Raw genomic sequence first — 16,688 nt, 5'->3', positions numbered from 1 at the left:
CTGCTGGCTCATGTTCAACCAGTTGTCAACCAGTGCTCCCAGGTCCCTCTCTGCTGGGCTGCTCTCCAGCCTCTCTTCCCCCAGCCCATAGTGCTGCCTGGGGTTGTTGTGGCCAAAGTGCAGGACCCTGCACTTGGTCTTGTTGAACCTCCCTCTAAGCTGAATAGCTAAATCTTTTCAACTTGGGTGTTTTGACGTTTTTTCTGTAAAAGCCTCCTTGGGTTTTTTTTGTATTATGTATTTTCTTTCAGAATACTTCTATTAAACTTAGCTAGGCTGATAAATTCTCTACAGGTATTGCTAGGAACATCTATGCAGCTGAGGCAATTTATTACTGAAAGAGAGACAATTTTTTTCTCAGAAAATTTTAAATATAATTAGATGTCTATCAAGGAATAGAATAATCATGCAATGGAAATAGTACTAAGTTTTCCAAAGGGAGAATGCTGTATTTAGAGGAAATATTTCTAAAAAATAAGACACCAGCCTGCATCCAGTAAGTGTATCTGGTCAAAGTGCACCAATGTATCTAGAAATGTTAAGTACATATGCAGACAAAAATAATTGTTTAAGTACTGCACCGTAAAATTGAGATATTAGAGTGCATGTAATTTTAAATCCATGCTGTAACATTTACTTTTGCTTTTTAAAGTACATTTCATTAGGTGTAGTACTGATGACGTTCTGTTTTCATGCTCATCTAGCTACTTCTACTGTACTGATATAGCCAATGCTCAAAGTTAATGCAAATCTACGCATAAATACGCACAGATTTGACTGCCTCCTTCTAAAAGGGAAGCCACATACAGGCTTTCATATAATAAAGTAGGTTTGGATTTCACATCACTGGAGAGCTTTGTTTCTTGTCATATTCAAACACATGGATCTGGGTCTGTTTGTATGTCTTGTAAGCAATGTGTAAATTACAGAAATGTAAATTGTGCTTGAATAAGAAATACCAATTCCATCCATTTCAGCTGACTTCTACGAGCCTGGAAGAAAGGAGGACCATGCCTCCTGCACTTAAATAGTTGAAAATGAGATTTTTTTCCTGTAAGTTAAATATTTTCTGTAAGTTCAAATGGTATTTTAAATCAATAATGACATCTAGGCATGAAACTCTATAGAGTTTTGTGCACATTTTTTAAAGTTTTCCAGAGGGCATTGCTTGTTTTTTAGTATTATGTAAACATTTTGTAAGAAAAGCAATTTGTATTTATAGGCAGAGAGACTACAGTCCTATTGGAAAAATCACTTGACCATTCATGCAAAGTGCAGTATATCCTAAAACAACTGTGTGTTACTTTACATTCATTATACATCGAAACAAACACAGAATTTTAGCTTTCTGCTCTTCAGCATTTGTACCTGTTCTGAATATATAAAAATAATACAAGCTCCATAAGCTGGAAGCTGTTCTTTTCCCTGTGTTTATCCCTTCCCCAAACACCACGGGTATCATTAGGTTCAATGTGACACATTGTACTGTGAAGCAGCCATGAAGAGAACAGTGTCTAAAGCAATCCATTCACAACACTATTCTATAAAAATATCCCCCCCTTTTGTGAGATTTAAAGTAGAATTTATTTAACTGCAACATTAACTATACAAAGCTTAATTTGTCCCTTGATGATAGTGACATTTTTAAAAAATGAAGATGTAGTAGATTATGAACACATTAAAGTTAAGGTTTTGAGAAAGAGATGCAAGCATAAAAAGGGAAAGTGAATACAAAGCCAAAGGACTGTAAGTCAAAACATGTCACTAAAATGTCTTTTCTTGCAAAAAATGTAGTAGTTTTGCAAATGTTTTTTCAATATTTAAATTTAGGAAAATAGCTCAGAGGAATCTGTAAATAATCAAAGATCCAATAAATTTCATCATACAAAATACTGGAAGATATCAAGATTGCAGATGGAACACCCAACTACAAAATTAGTTTTCTCCTTATACAGTCATAATTTTTACATATAATTTATGTACGAGGAAAGGCTGAGGGATCTGGGTCTCTTTAGCTTGGAGAAGAGGAGGCTTAGGGGCGACCTCATCAATGTTTCCAAATATATTAAGGGTGAGTGTCAGGACAATGGAGCCAGGCTTTTTTCAGTGACATCCAGTGATAGGACAAGGGGCAATGAGAGCAAACTGGAACACAGGAGGTTCAAGGTGAATATCAGAAAAAAACTTATTTCCTGTGAGAGTGACAGAGCACTGGAACAGGCTGCCCAGGGAGGCTGTGGAGTCTCCTTCACTGGAGACATTCAAAACCTGCCTGGACACGTTCCTGTGTGATGTGCTCTGGGTGATCCTGCTCTGGCAGGGGGGTTGGACTAGATGATCTTTCGAGGTCCCTTCCAACCCCTAGGATTCTGTGATTCTCTGATACTTTCAGCCAGTTCAGCCTGATCTTTGTAATCTACTATAGCATATGATTTTGTTACCTACCTTAGATAGATTTGGACAGGCTGGAGAGCTGTGCAAAGAGGAACCTAATGAGGTTCAACAAGAGCAAATGCAGCGTCCTGCACCTGGGAAGGAACAACAAAATGCACCAGTACAGGCTAGGAGATGATCTGCTAGAGAGCAGCTCTGTGGAGAAGGACCTTGGAGTCCTGGTAGACAACAAGTCATCCATGGGACAACAATGTGCCCTTGTGGCCAAGAAGGCAAATGGTATCTTGGGGTGCATCAGGAGGAGTATGTCCAGCAGATCAAGGGAGGTTCTCTTCCACCTCTTCTTGGCCCTGCTGAAACCTCACTTGAAGTATTGTGTCCAGTTCTGGGCTCCCCAGTTCAAGAAGGACAAGGATCTACTTGAGAGAGTCCAACCGAGAGCGACGAGGATGATTAAGGGACTGGAACACCTGCCTTATGAGGAAAGGCTGAGAGACCTGGGGCTTTTCAGTCTAGAGAGGAGAAGACTGAGAAGGGATCTAATTAATGTCTGTAAACACATGAGGGCTGGGCATCAAGAAGGCAGGGACAAGCTCGTCATTTGTGCCCTGTAATAGAATGAGGCGTAATAATTTTAAACTTGAGCTTAGGAAGTTCCACCTCAACCTGAGGAAGAACTTCTTTACTGTGAGGGTTACAGAGCACTGGAACAGGCTCCCCAGAGATTATGGAGTCTCCTTCTCTGGAGACTTTCGAGACCTGTCTGGATGCCTTTCTGAGTGATCTGCCATAGTTTTAGGTCCTGCTCCAGCAGGAGGGTTGGACTTGATGATCTTTGGATGTCCCTTCCAACCTCTAACATTCTCTTGATTCCGTGGTTCTGTGAACCTCAATACAGGGACAGATCTGAGCTTCTTTCCAGAGCTAGCAAGAAAGGAGGCTCTTGAGAGGCAGAGCATTCATTCCTGTTGCCTATTTTGTTTTGCACAGAATAATATTTTCAAATTCACACAACAGGGTGGAATTCAGTGGGGTTATTTATCTTTCAGTGACTGGAAAATTCAGCCTTGTCCAGAGAAATTTTTTTTCTCTTTTTACTGCAGTGTGCAGTGAAGTTAACCCTTCTGTTTAAAAAGATACCAAAAAAAAGCATATTAGACAAGTAAGTGGTGTGAAACTTTTGCTTTTTCTGCCCAAAATAGCCATTTTTTGTGGCATGAAAGTTTCTTGCTCAACTGTCCAGCTGCTCAAAGGTTAGACCAAACTCACAGGTTATGTTAACACTTCTTTTACATTCACAGCCTCTGTGTCAGGGCTGGGCACATCAAAGTCACTCTGGAGACACTGATCAGCAACAGTATGTTTTAGGCAGGAAACAGCCTTGGTGTGTCAGCTGCTCCTTAAGGTTTCTCTGAAAAGTGAGGTGGAAGTTTTGCTGACACTCACTAGGAATGAGGTGAGGCCTCTAAGCAGTTGTTACTGCAGACTCCCCGCACTCACCCATCCTTAAATTTTCAAACAGATGTAGATCCACTACTATCAAGCACCTGGGTTTAAAATTATGTTCAAGTAAGAAAAAAACCCCACCTTTTCTAGATAAAACAATAAACTCAACTTGTTAAATTTACACAATTACATATTTACGTTGTAATTTTTTATTCAAAGTAAGAAAATCACAAGCAATTATTTTAAAGGAAAAATGCAATTTTCAAAGCTGTAGTGTCCTAATGTATGAATTCAGCTGAATTCTGATAGTGCTTTAATGATTTGAGTGATTAGTGGGTGATGAGAGACTGAAAATTCAAAGGAACTTCAACATTGTTCTAGGCTGTGTTTCCTCAATCCTAACCCAGGAAATGGTTTCCTCCACAGAAAAGCCTTTCTGCTCTAATGGAGGTTTTTTAAAATATATTTTGTTTTGTTAGAAATATCATCAAACTGTCAATGTGAAAGAATGGACATACACACCATGCACGCATCCATGTAATAGCATGTCTTCAATATTATTTTACTGACTCCAAGCAGACAATACTGACACATAAACATAGACATTATCATGTGAAATACCCCTCCATAGCTGAAGTGGTTCCAACACTCTGTACATTTTTTTTAAAATCAAGTTTATGAAGAAAAAGGAATGTGACTGAGCATCTGGCCAACACCATTTAGCATCTTCAAAAACCCAGACAAGGGTACAGGACTCTCAGCAAGTTTGCACTTGATACCAAACCCAGGGGGCTGTGGATATTCTGGAGTGCAGAGGCCCCTTGACGAATCAGAAGAATAGAAGCAACAGCTATCAAATGCATTAAGTTTAACAAAGCCAAAAGCAAAGTCCTGAAACTTGGACTCAGTGCAATTCTGCAGAAATTCTCAGAGCTTCCTTCAACTTCATTTATGAGTCTATGGGTCATTAATAAAAAAGGCAAAAGCATATGTTACTCCATCTAATAATAATGTTCTAAAGGGATTGAGTGCCCTTCCACTATTTCTTTGGTGGTTTACCACTTAGAGACATATAAACTGATGTAACTACTCATCTAAAAATTTGCAGAATTGGACTGTTTCCATGATATACTTTGTATGGATTTAAATGCCACCTCCTGAATTTTTCCAATTTAGAGTTACACAATATCAAGCCATTCCTACAGCTTTTAAGGGAACGGTATTTTTAAATGCTCAAGCATTGCACAGACTTGTTTTATGGAACATAATATTTTAAAACTTACATATGTACTGCACATTTAAAATTCTGTCTCCATCTCCAAGTCTACAAAGTTAACAAAACATACACAATCCTCATTTTGGTACAATGACATACCAACCATAAATAAAACTCTATATAGTGTACACTGAAGTTCCATGTATACAGTAAGGTAGACATATGGAGTGGTGAAAAGTCCATCATAAGTCAGTATATTACATTAAAAAGACAGCTAAACAGACAAAATTAGCATTTCCTCTCTAAAGCAATTTCTTCAAGCTGTAGACGGGTTATTACAATGCTGAGCAAAGCCCATCCTTACTGTAAAGAGAAAATGCATTGTCAAAACAATCTGAGGAGAGAACAAAAGTTTTCCTCTCAGAAATCATAGTACTATGGTATTTATTATCTATAAGCCAGAAAATTTAGCCACCTCTTCACTTTGATGGAGTAAGATGTCAGAAAGTTACTTGTCCATATCAACATTTCCTTTGTGCATATTTGAATGCTTACACACCATATGCTTAGTGAGTAAGAACACAGACATACCATCTCCAACTTTTCTCCCAAGTATCTTTTAAAAGTCCAAGAGCTTAATTTGACAAAACTATTTAAGATGCAAAGGATCAACCCAGGTTTCTCTCATGACAGTCTCACAAACTTTTGCTACAAATGCAACTTCAGTACATCAAATACTGATCAGCTTTATTAAGGTAAACCCCAGAGATAAAGTTCATTGTGCTTTGTTTTCTAGGTGTTTAGTTCACACAAGTGAAGAGCCAGCATATAGGACTTTTCAAAGTTCACACATGTGTACAGTTGGTAGATGATGGTGTATCTATCCGACTTTTATTTTCCTTAGCGTTATTCAGAGGTGATTCATGACCTATCTGGCATTTGAAGACTTGTTTGTAGGCCTTCCTAAAGTTTTCGGAGAGAAATGCGTATATAATCGGGTTGACAGAAGAATTGCTGTAAGCCAGGCAGTGTGCAGTTACTCGGAAGAGAAAGGAGGCTTGAGTCAGTGGGAAAACTCCAAATTCAGCCCAGAGATGAATCACGTGATGTGGCAGCCAGGAGATGCCAAAAACCACCACAACCACCAACACAGTCTGTGCTGTCTGAGACAGGGAAAGGAAAACACAGATGTCTGATGAGCATTTGAAGAATCAGCTTTAACCTGCTTCAATACCATTGTTTGGGGGCTGGGGGTGGGAAAGGTATACTGAGAAAGAACACACTTTGGAATATTTATTATGATTTTACTCCATTACCTAGATGGGCTTTGTTTTGCATAGTGAACTTCTGCAAGGAGCACCTTAGCATTGAATATGCCACCATAAAAAGCAAATGTATACTTCTGCTTGAAAGTAAAAAATTATGTTCCCAGATCCCCACACAAAAACCCAGCCTTCTCTGAGGTTTTCATAAGCCTTAGGTAAATTAATGATAACATAGGTCTTTGGGAATTTTCATCCTGATCTAGTGCATCATATTTTAGTACAGTGCACAGGGACTTCTGACCAAAATTCTAGAGCCATCTATTACACAGGAAGGCAGCTGGTGGAAGATCTTAGAGCAGTCAAACACTTTGCTCAAGCGTCTACAAAAGGAGCAGGGCTTTTTGGAAAGTCTCTCCTTTAAACATAACATTCCAAGATACAACTAGGAAAAAACAGAGGTAAGTATAAGGATCTTAAAATACCTGGTGACTGCAGATTGTCAAAACAAATCTGGGAATGAAGGCTCACCACCTGAACACTGAACTCAGAAAAATGGAACACAATGTGTCCTCAGTGCTGCCTCCTGACTCCACTTCTGTTATTTATGAGAGGAAGGGCCATCCAGTTCATTAGATCCATGCAGACAGCTACAGTGTGAGTCAGCACAGCCCTCTCAGGAGCTGCAGGTATTCTGCCAGGGCACAGTGGAGTTTGACAGTCAATGCTTTCTTTAGCTTTCACTTACTTCAGAAACAGCAGTCAGTGCTTTGCAGTTGCTCAACTAATTAATATCTACTCCTCTAACAAGTGCCTCATTCAGCTGAATCACTCTCCTAACAAAAACCAAATATTAATTACAAAGCATATTATGTTACGGACCATTATAATTACTGTATTAACACTTTACAGCATCATTTTTCAGATAACTTAAGCTCTTCTTTACAGGATACTAACCCAGTGACCACAGAGCGATAAATAGTGCAGCATGAAGAGTATCTAGGCTTTTTCCTGGTTTATTGAACTTGGTTTATGCTTCTTGAATTGTTTAAGGGTCAGCAGTAATTCAGACTGATCTACCTAATCACAACATGACTTCTCTTACGGAAAATCACAGGGAAAAAGAAAAAAGTTTTATTTACCTAAATTTTCTTAAGGGTTTGAATAATGCTAGAAATGTATAGTTAGGCCTGAAATGTATTCTTAACAAAACAGTAGAAGGAAAAAAAGAAACATACAGTAACCAGAAAGAGATAGCACACTAGTGAAAACAGAATTGCTTTGAAAAACCTAAGTTAGGTCTTAGGGTCAGAAACTTATTTTCTAAGACAAAAACAGTTTTGGGCTGCTTTTTATTTTTTTGTCCCCTTGGTTACTGAAAACTGATATGTCCAAGCAGTCTTAATGCTTTTCCCTGAAGCTATGAAGCCATTTCCCAGCCAGATCTGATTTTTATTTGCAATTTTTAAGAGGAATTGCAGAGATATTTCCAGTTTGAAAATAATTTAGATGGAGTAGAGAGATGGCATTTACAGAATGCCTTTGAAAACACCACATTTGTAGTGTCTTAATGTTTTGATGACATTAAGTGTGAAAATATGTATGTTAAGTATTTTACGGAATCAGGGCCATAATGCTTTTAATTCTAGGAATTAAAATTTCCTGACTAGGATATTTTTCAAAGTCATAGAGAATGCATGCTTACTCCCTGTTGAGCCCATGTATATCTCATTTACATTGCAGACAGTCTGCATGCCCATATGGTAATAGTGATCAGATCAAATGAAGAGCTGTAGCCTAAGGGGGTTTTCTGACTCCACATTCATAAACTGAGAAGTTAGGCAAATGATTTCTCTGGTCAAATCTGCTCGAATATCAGAACCATGTTATATTAACTGACAAATTCAATATATAACCATATATTTTAAATATTATCTATTTATATTCTAAATCACAAAGCTTATATTTTGCTTTAAAGACCTCCATGATTCTATTTGTAACCAGTATATGACTTAAGTCTTGAAGAGAAAAAGACATTCTGTGGAAAATTGATAGCATTGCAGTCATTAAAAGTCCCTTATTAGACTCCTATCAGGAAGCACAATAAACCTCATTTTAACATTTCATCATAAAACCTAGAAATTCTTAATAAAACATTTTTAAAAACAGTTAGTTAAAAAAATACATTATTAAATTATATTTAATTGTTAGGGGAAAATATCTGTGAGGCAAAAAAATCCCCCTCATGTTTAAATTTCAGATGCTCTGAAGTTCAAAATTTAAGGATTTCAGGTAATGGCTTGATGCACTGAGGTGGAAAAATTGGATCAGAAAAGATTATCTCAGTCCTGATAAGTTGCAAGCGACACCAAATATGTAATTAAATGCTTCACTTCAATTCCTTCTCTCCATTGCATGTTTGGCAACAAGCAATATAGTATCGAATTCACTTAGACACAAAACTAAAATATTAAAGGTATGGATAATGAAAACACTCTACCTTTTTCTTGGACACTTCTGACTTCTTTGACATGTTTCTCAGCTTTTTATGCAGATGATTAAGAACCTGAAAAGATTAATTTGCATCTTGTATTTCACCATTTCTAAAATTCAAACCTATTTCAGAGTATGCTTTCCAGTACTGCATGAGTCACTTATCACCGATGCAATTTACACATTTCAGAAGTGCACAGTATAACATCCAAAGGAATTACGTATCTGCATTTGTGTGAGTCAACAAATATGAAGCAGACTGCAACTGAATTCTTACATAACAAATCAGATGAATTACATAGCAGATACATATTACAAATGAATAAGGCAAGATATGGAAATGCATCATGAACCTAGAATTAACAATCATTCCTCTCCCATAAAAATATCCGTGCTTGTCCATTTAGAATGACCTTTACTGCATGTAACATAGAAAGTACATGTTTTGAGTCAGAGCTTCTCTGAGTCACTTGCATAATTCGCTTTCTTCAGATGGATCCTCGGTTAATATTATTAGGATGTTGGCACTATTTGATCTTTGAAAGAAGCCCTGGCATTCAGAAATAATTTTTACTAAAAGGCATGGCTTTTCTCAACAAATTGATGACATTGAACACGTACCTTTCACGTGTAATTTTTATCATATAGCTCAAAAGGCTCATCATCCAAAAGCAAGGTCCAAAGTAAAAAAAAAATTATTTACACATAATATTTTGGATAGTGGATGCATAGAGGTGCATGCTCTGCAGTCATTATTAAATGAATGTAATATATTCATATGACATGATTTGTAGGCATGGGGGGCAGCGAATGTGCTCTTCAGCTGAATGTGTTTAAGAAGTTGTAAACCACAAAAAGAAAAAAAAAAAGAAAAAAAAAGAAATGTTTAATGCAATTCAAGCGTTTAATTAAAATATGGTAAGAAGAATTTTTTAGAATGAACATCAAAGTGTAGAGCTTAGTTAGATGATGATTAAAGTTAGGTTACATTTTACATAGCTCTAAGATGAACTGAGAACAATTTAATAGGTAAGATCATCAAAGCATTAAAATTATTTTTTAAAGGAATATAATAGTAAATTTTAGGGCTTATAAAGAGGCTTCTGAGGTAGGAAAAGGGTGTGAATTAAAATTATCTTATATCACCTGGGGACATTGTCTGTTTCTGGGATGCACAGCTAAGTACTACCAAGACAGACACCAAACAAGACGACCTACTGACTCGATCCCACTCTGGCATTTGAGTCTTAGAAACATAAAAAATTAATTACAAGAAATAAGATGGCATTTGATAATAACCATAGCTCATCAGTGGATTCCACTTTTTAAGTATATACTCTTAGTTACTAATGAACCACAGGCAACAACAACAAAAAAATCACTTGTGACCACTTAACATTTGAAGCGAAGTTCATTTGTGCTTATCTCTGCATTAACATTCTTGTGTGTGAAAGGCTCAGCTGTGTACACTCTCTCTATTCTGAAACACCAGCCAGGCCACTACCAAGGCTAACGGCAGCTCAGGAAAGACAGGAGAAAAATAAATTGGTTTTCTCTGAAAAGGTCTGATTTTGGCTTCAGCCCTTCCTCCTTCTCCAAGATGTAGCAGAGCAGAAGGAAAGCACAGAAGAAGCCCTGAGGTCCAGCACAAGATCAAGGAGATGATCCTCTGGTTCACACACTCTTTTTCCACCTGCTGGCACTGCATGCAAGACAGCTGAATTGCTTGATCCATGGTTGAACAGAAAAAAGAGCATGGGAGAAAAAAAGTGAAGTTCACCTCCGATCTCTGCTGCTTCACCTATTGTAGCCCTTTCACATAACTTACAGTGATGGACTGTTTCCACTGGATATTTGAAAATCCCACCAGCTGCCACCCAGAGACTTTACTGTGCTGTGATTTTCCCTCACAGCCCAAAACCACAGTCAGACAAGCTCTTCCCAGAAATCAGGACTGCAAAATCTTCTTTTAAAGTTATGAACATTTCTATTTATTTTTTTGTTCCAAAAGTTTTAGCACAACTTTTTGCTTTGCATCTATCTCCAGACCAATGAAAGATCGTGGAATAGAATCATAGAACTGTTTTGGTTGGAAAAGACCTTTAATATCATCATGTTAAACTGTTAACCTAGCACTGCCAAGCCACCACTAAACCATATCCCCAAGCAGTAAGAAAGATAGATGCAGTAGGCAAAGCTGTTAAATTGGGTATTTTGGGGATATTTGAAGATTTAGATTATAACATTCCAATTAATCCTTCTCAACTTCCCCTCTTTCAAATTATATACATATTTCATAAAGCAAGTCTCTGCAGTGAAAACATGCTGCCGGTATGTGGTATGTAAACCAGCAGTGAGAGGAATAGGCAGAATTTTATTACCTATCAACAGCTGTAGAACAGCACTCAGAGACCTATAGAGAACACCATGGAGAGATATTAAAAGTGGTCTTTATGCATAAACACTACAAGGCAAATCAAAGACACCACTCTTCACTGTCCTATTCAAATTATCTCTTCTCTGAGCCAATGAATAACCAATTGTTCCTCTAACAACACTGTCACACCACCAAAATGAAGGGTAATTTTAAATTAACATCTCATTTTGTCTCAGGTTATTTCTCCAAGGAAAGTCTTTCAAAATAGTTGCTAATAAATGTACATGTGGTGCATTTTTAATTCAGGGAATTAAATACCTTGCTGAAAAATAGGTCACAACATTCTTAAACAAAGTGTTAAATTTTTTTAAAAATCAGCTCTGTGGAAAACTTAACCCTTTACAGGAAACTTTTCTAATTCCAGCTTTCATGTACCTCTTGATCTGAGAGTTTATTTGGCTCTTAGGGAAGGAATGGCTTCCTTTTTTTTTCCTGGAGATGAGGGTGGGGTGTTGGGGGAAGAAAGCTACACTGTTGGGAAAGAGAATGTAAGGACACTTGTAGGATCATAGAAGTATAGGAAGGTCCAGGCTGTGCTACCACAGCTCCCACTGATGGCACTTGGGAAGCCCTGGATTTTACCTATAGACTGCCAATTTCTAATTTATATGGTCTTTTCAGTTGTTTCAGAGACTACCTTCAGATAGTTTGACAGCCCAAATTGAGGTACTATGACCAAATAAAGCTGAAAAAGGGATTTTTTTTTCCAATAAGGGAGAGAGAAAAAAACAGCTTAAAAGACCTGTACCTGTTTGTATAGGTCTACCAAATGATATAAAAGTTTGAAGCCCAGACTTTTTGCAGAGATTAGTTCCCATCTGGCTACATTTCACTGACTACACCTTCCTTCTCAGCCACTGAAAATCATGCAGCAAGAAAGCCTGGCCAAGGACACTATCTAGTAAGAACGAAGTGCTTGTTTAACAGAGCCATGATGCGAGCATTACATGCTGAACCATATTTTATAGTATGAACCTGATTTAAATCCAAGTGCCATTGCCTGCAATGCATTTTTCAAAGAAATCATGCTACCTCTATTGTCACAACAAATCCTTCATCCTCTTTCAGTCAATAATCCTTGCTAATGTATCATACTTTTTTTTTTTCCTTGTCAGTGTAGTTTAGTAGTTTTCCCTTGCTGCTCAGCAAGATTTAAGATAATAGTATCTTAAATCAAGCACCACACAAGCTCGTATTTTATGTTGAGGTTTCTACTTTTTATGGGTTACTTTTAAGCAAGTCTATAAATCATAACTGTCTTCCATGAATTCAGAATACTCAGAATGATAGATAATGATAGAAACATTTTTAAGGCAACTAAAAAAAAAAATAAAGGCTGAGAACATATCTGTAGGGAGAAAAGTTTGTTAATTTTTTAGGTGTCCAACCAAACTGTTTGATAGAAGGAAGCCTAACTTCAAGGACTGAAGCCTCATATTGGGTACTCAAAAGCAGAGGCACGCAAAATCAGTTGTCACATGGCCCCACCTTGGCACATGTTATTTGTTAAAAGATAACTAGGAATCAATTATCCCTTTGCCCTTTAAGAACACATTAGTGAGCCAACATTGTAGCAATGTTACAAAACACATACACTATTAAAAATATATATAAGGAATATGATAAGCAATGAAATAAAAATATAGGCTGTCTAGAAGTGTGTAGCACTGTAAGTCAACTAATAACTATGTATTCATTGCTCCTCTGGGTAAGCTCCTTTCAAGAGTAGTTCTGTGAGCCAGTAAAAGTTGGTTTCCTATGGATTTGTGATCTCTTGACTGTGTATTCCCAAAGTCTCCTCCATAAGCAGAAGAGACACAAGACCTGTTCTCCCTATGTCATATTTTTAACAGTTGAGTGCAAATGGACTCCTTAAAAGAGAGAGTAGAGGGAGACTCTCCACCTTCTTCACTGACTCCTGTTTCCACAGAACTAGGGAAATACCATTCATTCCTTCTGACATTTTCCCTCCCCTGTCAAATTTGGTTGAAACTGACCCAAAGTTTTCATGGGAGAGAGGAAATGGGTATCTGTACACACACGACACAGGGAACAATCTCATAAATCTCTGCTGTAAGAGCATATCATGTGAGATTTCCCTGTTCTGATTTTGTGGGGGACACTGTTTCCACATACCTAGCACTATTTCAGCACTTCTGTAGTTTGCAACAGTCTTGCTGCCCACCGGGGAAAACACAATAATTTAACATAATTTAAGAGAGAGTGAGAGAAAGAACTCAACTCCCTGTAACTTAAAAAATGAGACTTTGAGAACTGAAAGTTCAGTTGCAATTTGCCTATAAGAGAAACAGAATTGCCTTAAAGGACTCTGGAAAAGGCAATATATTCAAATAGAAAAATGAGTCTCCTGTATCAGAAGGTTGTCTTATTTCTCTGGTCCACGGTTCATGAAAACCAGCAAAGTTCATAAGAAACTAATGTGTTTATTTTTATAACGCTTCTGAGGCTCTTACACAGCAGCAATCCTCTAAATTCTGTGTGCATTCAGAAGGCAAAATAGTTGTTATACTTCATGGTACTCTACTGACAGCAGTAAAAGCCCACATTGCAGTGCTCTGCTGCAGAGCTGTGAGTGTAGCAATAGCTTTGGCAAACCTAAAGCTTCAGCTTTCATTTTCAACACAAATCATCCTTAATTTCTCCTCACTCTGTTCCGTGTACCAAAATATTGCAGCTGGAGATTTGCCAGCAGCTCCTAAGGAGGGCAGGAATGAACCTTGATGCTGTAGGGTGCAAATACCTCAAATAACCTTATAGAAGTCATGTCAGCTTCACTGACGCTGATGGGAATGCCACATATCTCCTAGGTGTCTCCCAGAACTTATCCCTTCTGGTTAGGTCCTCCAGCCCAACATCATGGCAAGCAGGATCATACTTACAGAGTCAAAACACGTCCCCCAGTAAGGGAGACACCCTAGTCTTGGCAATATTTAAGCAAAATATTTTAGTTGGAACTCTGAGTGGCTTTTATTTTATTAACTTGTTCTGGGCACGTATTTCACACAGAATTGTTTTGTTGTTTGTTGGGGTTTTTAATCCAAACTACATATTCATACTAACATTGTGCTATCTATTTTTGTAGTGGTGCTTTGTGACAACATGGTGTGTTACATTTACTATGCTTACATTTTGTTTAGGCATATTTCCTTTCCCCCCTGCTATGCAGGGCTGTCATAATTTTGAGACTTGTTTTCAGTCTTCTGTCATATAATTTGAAGGCTGGTACTTAATGCTGAAACTAAAGATGCTTTGACTTTGAAAGATACCAGGAAGATTCTTAATAGCTGAAAAGCTCCCCCTGCATGCATTTGGTAACAGTCTCCCTGAGCTATATAGTATTTTCTTAAAACTCTGATGTTCTTTGGCTATGGCAAGTTTCATCCTTCTCACAGCTCAGTCATATTCACCACAGTAGATGAAATACCAGTGTATTCACCTAGGGAAAACAGAATTTAGTTTATATATGAAAACATGTATTTCTTCTCCATTTACCAGGTTGGACTTGTTTGCTTACAAACCATAATTAAGAAATGTTGCCCTTTGAGGGCTGCATAACTCAGTTTCTGCTTAATTAGATGGCATTCTATCCTTAATTTGCACATCACAATTAAGCTGATGTAATACACATAAAACTGATCAGAGCATAAAATTATTTGTTCAAATCAAATAGATTAGTTACATCTGTTTAACTTGTCAATTCAAGAACTGACTTCTCAACACTTAAACAATCCTTATTTGGGAGAGCAGACCTATCATCTAAAATGTAAGTTACTGCCTAAGGAGAAATGCTGCTACAGAAAGTTGCTGTCACAGAAACAGGAGGATCTCTGCCTAACTCAGCAGGTAGCAGCCAATGCTCCAGATACCATCCAGCAGCAAGCAGCGGACCCTACATTGAAGGCTGCAATAAATATTCACAGAAAAGTGTGGCAGTTTGCCTGAGCAGAAAAGTCCTTAAGTATCATTACCCAGGCACCCTTACACATTGCCTTTTCCTACCCAGGTCCTCCTGTCACTGTTCCCTGGCACCATCTGCCCTTCCTAAAGCCAGAGGTAACTCTCCCATCCACTTTGACTGGGGAGAGACCTGGCCCACAGGGACTATGCAGCATGATGCACCTTTTGCACGTGACATGGTAACTTGATCAGAGCCAGCTGGTGGATTTCTGTCATTTTTAAGTGCACTGCATTTTAAATAACTGTAATGCTTCATCTGAAGCCTGAACACCTTGTTGCTTTGTTGTATTTTATTTGAATTGAACTCCTCATGCAGCACTGCAAGGAAGTAGGAGAGTTGCACTGACAGAGAAAGGAGCAAAGCACAGAGGCTTCTTAGCACTTTGGAACAAGGAAACCTGTCAGAGGGGACCCCAGTAATGACCTGTACAAACCCCTCTCTTCACCGTGGGCAATCCTGGTCCTGACCTTCCTGTGTCACACACACGTGTGTGTGATGCCCAGTCAGCCCTTGCTTGTAAAATGTGCTCTCTCTGTTTATGCTAAACTCATCCCTGTCCCATTGGCTCCAGACAGTGCCACGTCCCTCCATGTGCCCAGAGATGTCCCCACAGCTCAAGGACACCTGCCACCGTTGTTCACCCCATCCCTCTCACACACCCCTCACCGCTACCCCGTTTGCCCCACCTTGGCATAGCAGAAGGAGATGAGCATCAGCGGGAGCAGGTAGCCAAAGACAAACGTGCAAACCACGTAGACCTTCTTGTGGCGGGGGTTGGGCCAGTGCTCCCAGCAGAAGGTCTGGTTGCTGGCATCGCGGTGGAAGAGGCGCTGGTGGTGAGCCACGGGTGAGGCCATGGCGAAGGAGAGTGCCCAGATGAGCCCCACGCCCAGCAGGGCGTTGCGGGGGACGCGCAGGGCCGAGGAACGTCGGGAGTGCACGATGGCCACGTAGCGATCCACCGACATGGCCGAGAGCGTGAAGATGCTCACCAGCATGGAGACCGTGAAGAAGTAGTGGATGAACTTGCAGATGAAGGCGCCCAGCACCCAGGTGGGGAGCACGTAGACCGTGGACTGGAAGGGGATGCAGAAGAGCAGGTAGGCCAGGTCAGCAATGCTCAGGTTGAGGATGAAGATGTTGGTGGTGCTGCGGCGCTTGCCTGGCTTGCTCCTCGCCAGCACGGTGATCACCAGCGAGTTGCCCAACACCCCTAGGGCGAAGATCAAGCCGAAGACGATCAAGGTGATGAAGTTCTCGATGCCGATGCCGAAGAGGGGAAGCCTCCCCTCCGCCTCCAGCGGCCCGGACAGGTTGAACTCCCCGCGGGGAGGTTCTGCCCCAGCCAGGGAGCGGTTAAGGGGCACCTCGGCGGGCTCCCCCGGCTCCATCCTCCCCCTTTTGCAAGCCGCCCGAAGTTTCCGCGGGCGGAAAGCGGAGCTGCAGCTCCCTGACACCACG

The 16,688-nt window shown here is 39.4% G+C and overlaps 1 protein-coding gene across 1 annotated transcript; it reads right to left on the bottom strand.

The window, feature by feature from the left end:
* Positions 1 to 5,877: 5,877 nt before the first annotated feature.
* GALR1 (galanin receptor 1) lies at positions 5,878 to 16,623 on the bottom strand. Its single transcript, XM_010008827.1, has 3 exons — positions 15,914 to 16,623; positions 8,819 to 8,884; positions 5,878 to 6,219 (listed from the first exon to the last, which is right to left on the bottom strand). The coding sequence occupies exons 1-3, from the start codon at positions 16,616 to 16,618 to the stop codon at positions 5,902 to 5,904; spliced, it is 1,089 nt and encodes a 362-aa protein (XP_010007129.1). The 5' UTR covers positions 16,619 to 16,623; the 3' UTR covers positions 5,878 to 5,901.
* Positions 16,624 to 16,688: the final 65 nt, after the last annotated feature.

This window comes from Chaetura pelagica, unplaced genomic scaffold (assembly GCF_000747805.2).
Source record: "Chaetura pelagica isolate M959 unplaced genomic scaffold, ChaPel_1.0 scaffold312, whole genome shotgun sequence".
NCBI classification, from domain to species: Eukaryota; Metazoa; Chordata; class Aves; order Apodiformes; family Apodidae; genus Chaetura; species Chaetura pelagica.
Note: the sequence above shows the minus strand (reverse complement) of the source record. Positions and strands in the feature narration are given on the sequence as shown.

Coding starts and splice junctions, on each gene's coding strand:
- GALR1 (XM_010008827.1), bottom strand. CDS start 16,618: ATGGAGCCGGGGGAGCCCGCCGAGGTGCCCCTTAACCGCTCCCTGGCT. Junction 8,885..15,913: donor TCTCCTTCTGCTATGCCAAG/GTGGGGCAAACG, acceptor TAATCTTTTCAG/GTTCTTAATCATCTGCATAA. Junction 6,220..8,818: donor CAGAAGTGTCCAAGAAAAAG/GTAGAGTGTTTT, acceptor TCCCTGTCTCAG/ACAGCACAGACTGTGTTGGT.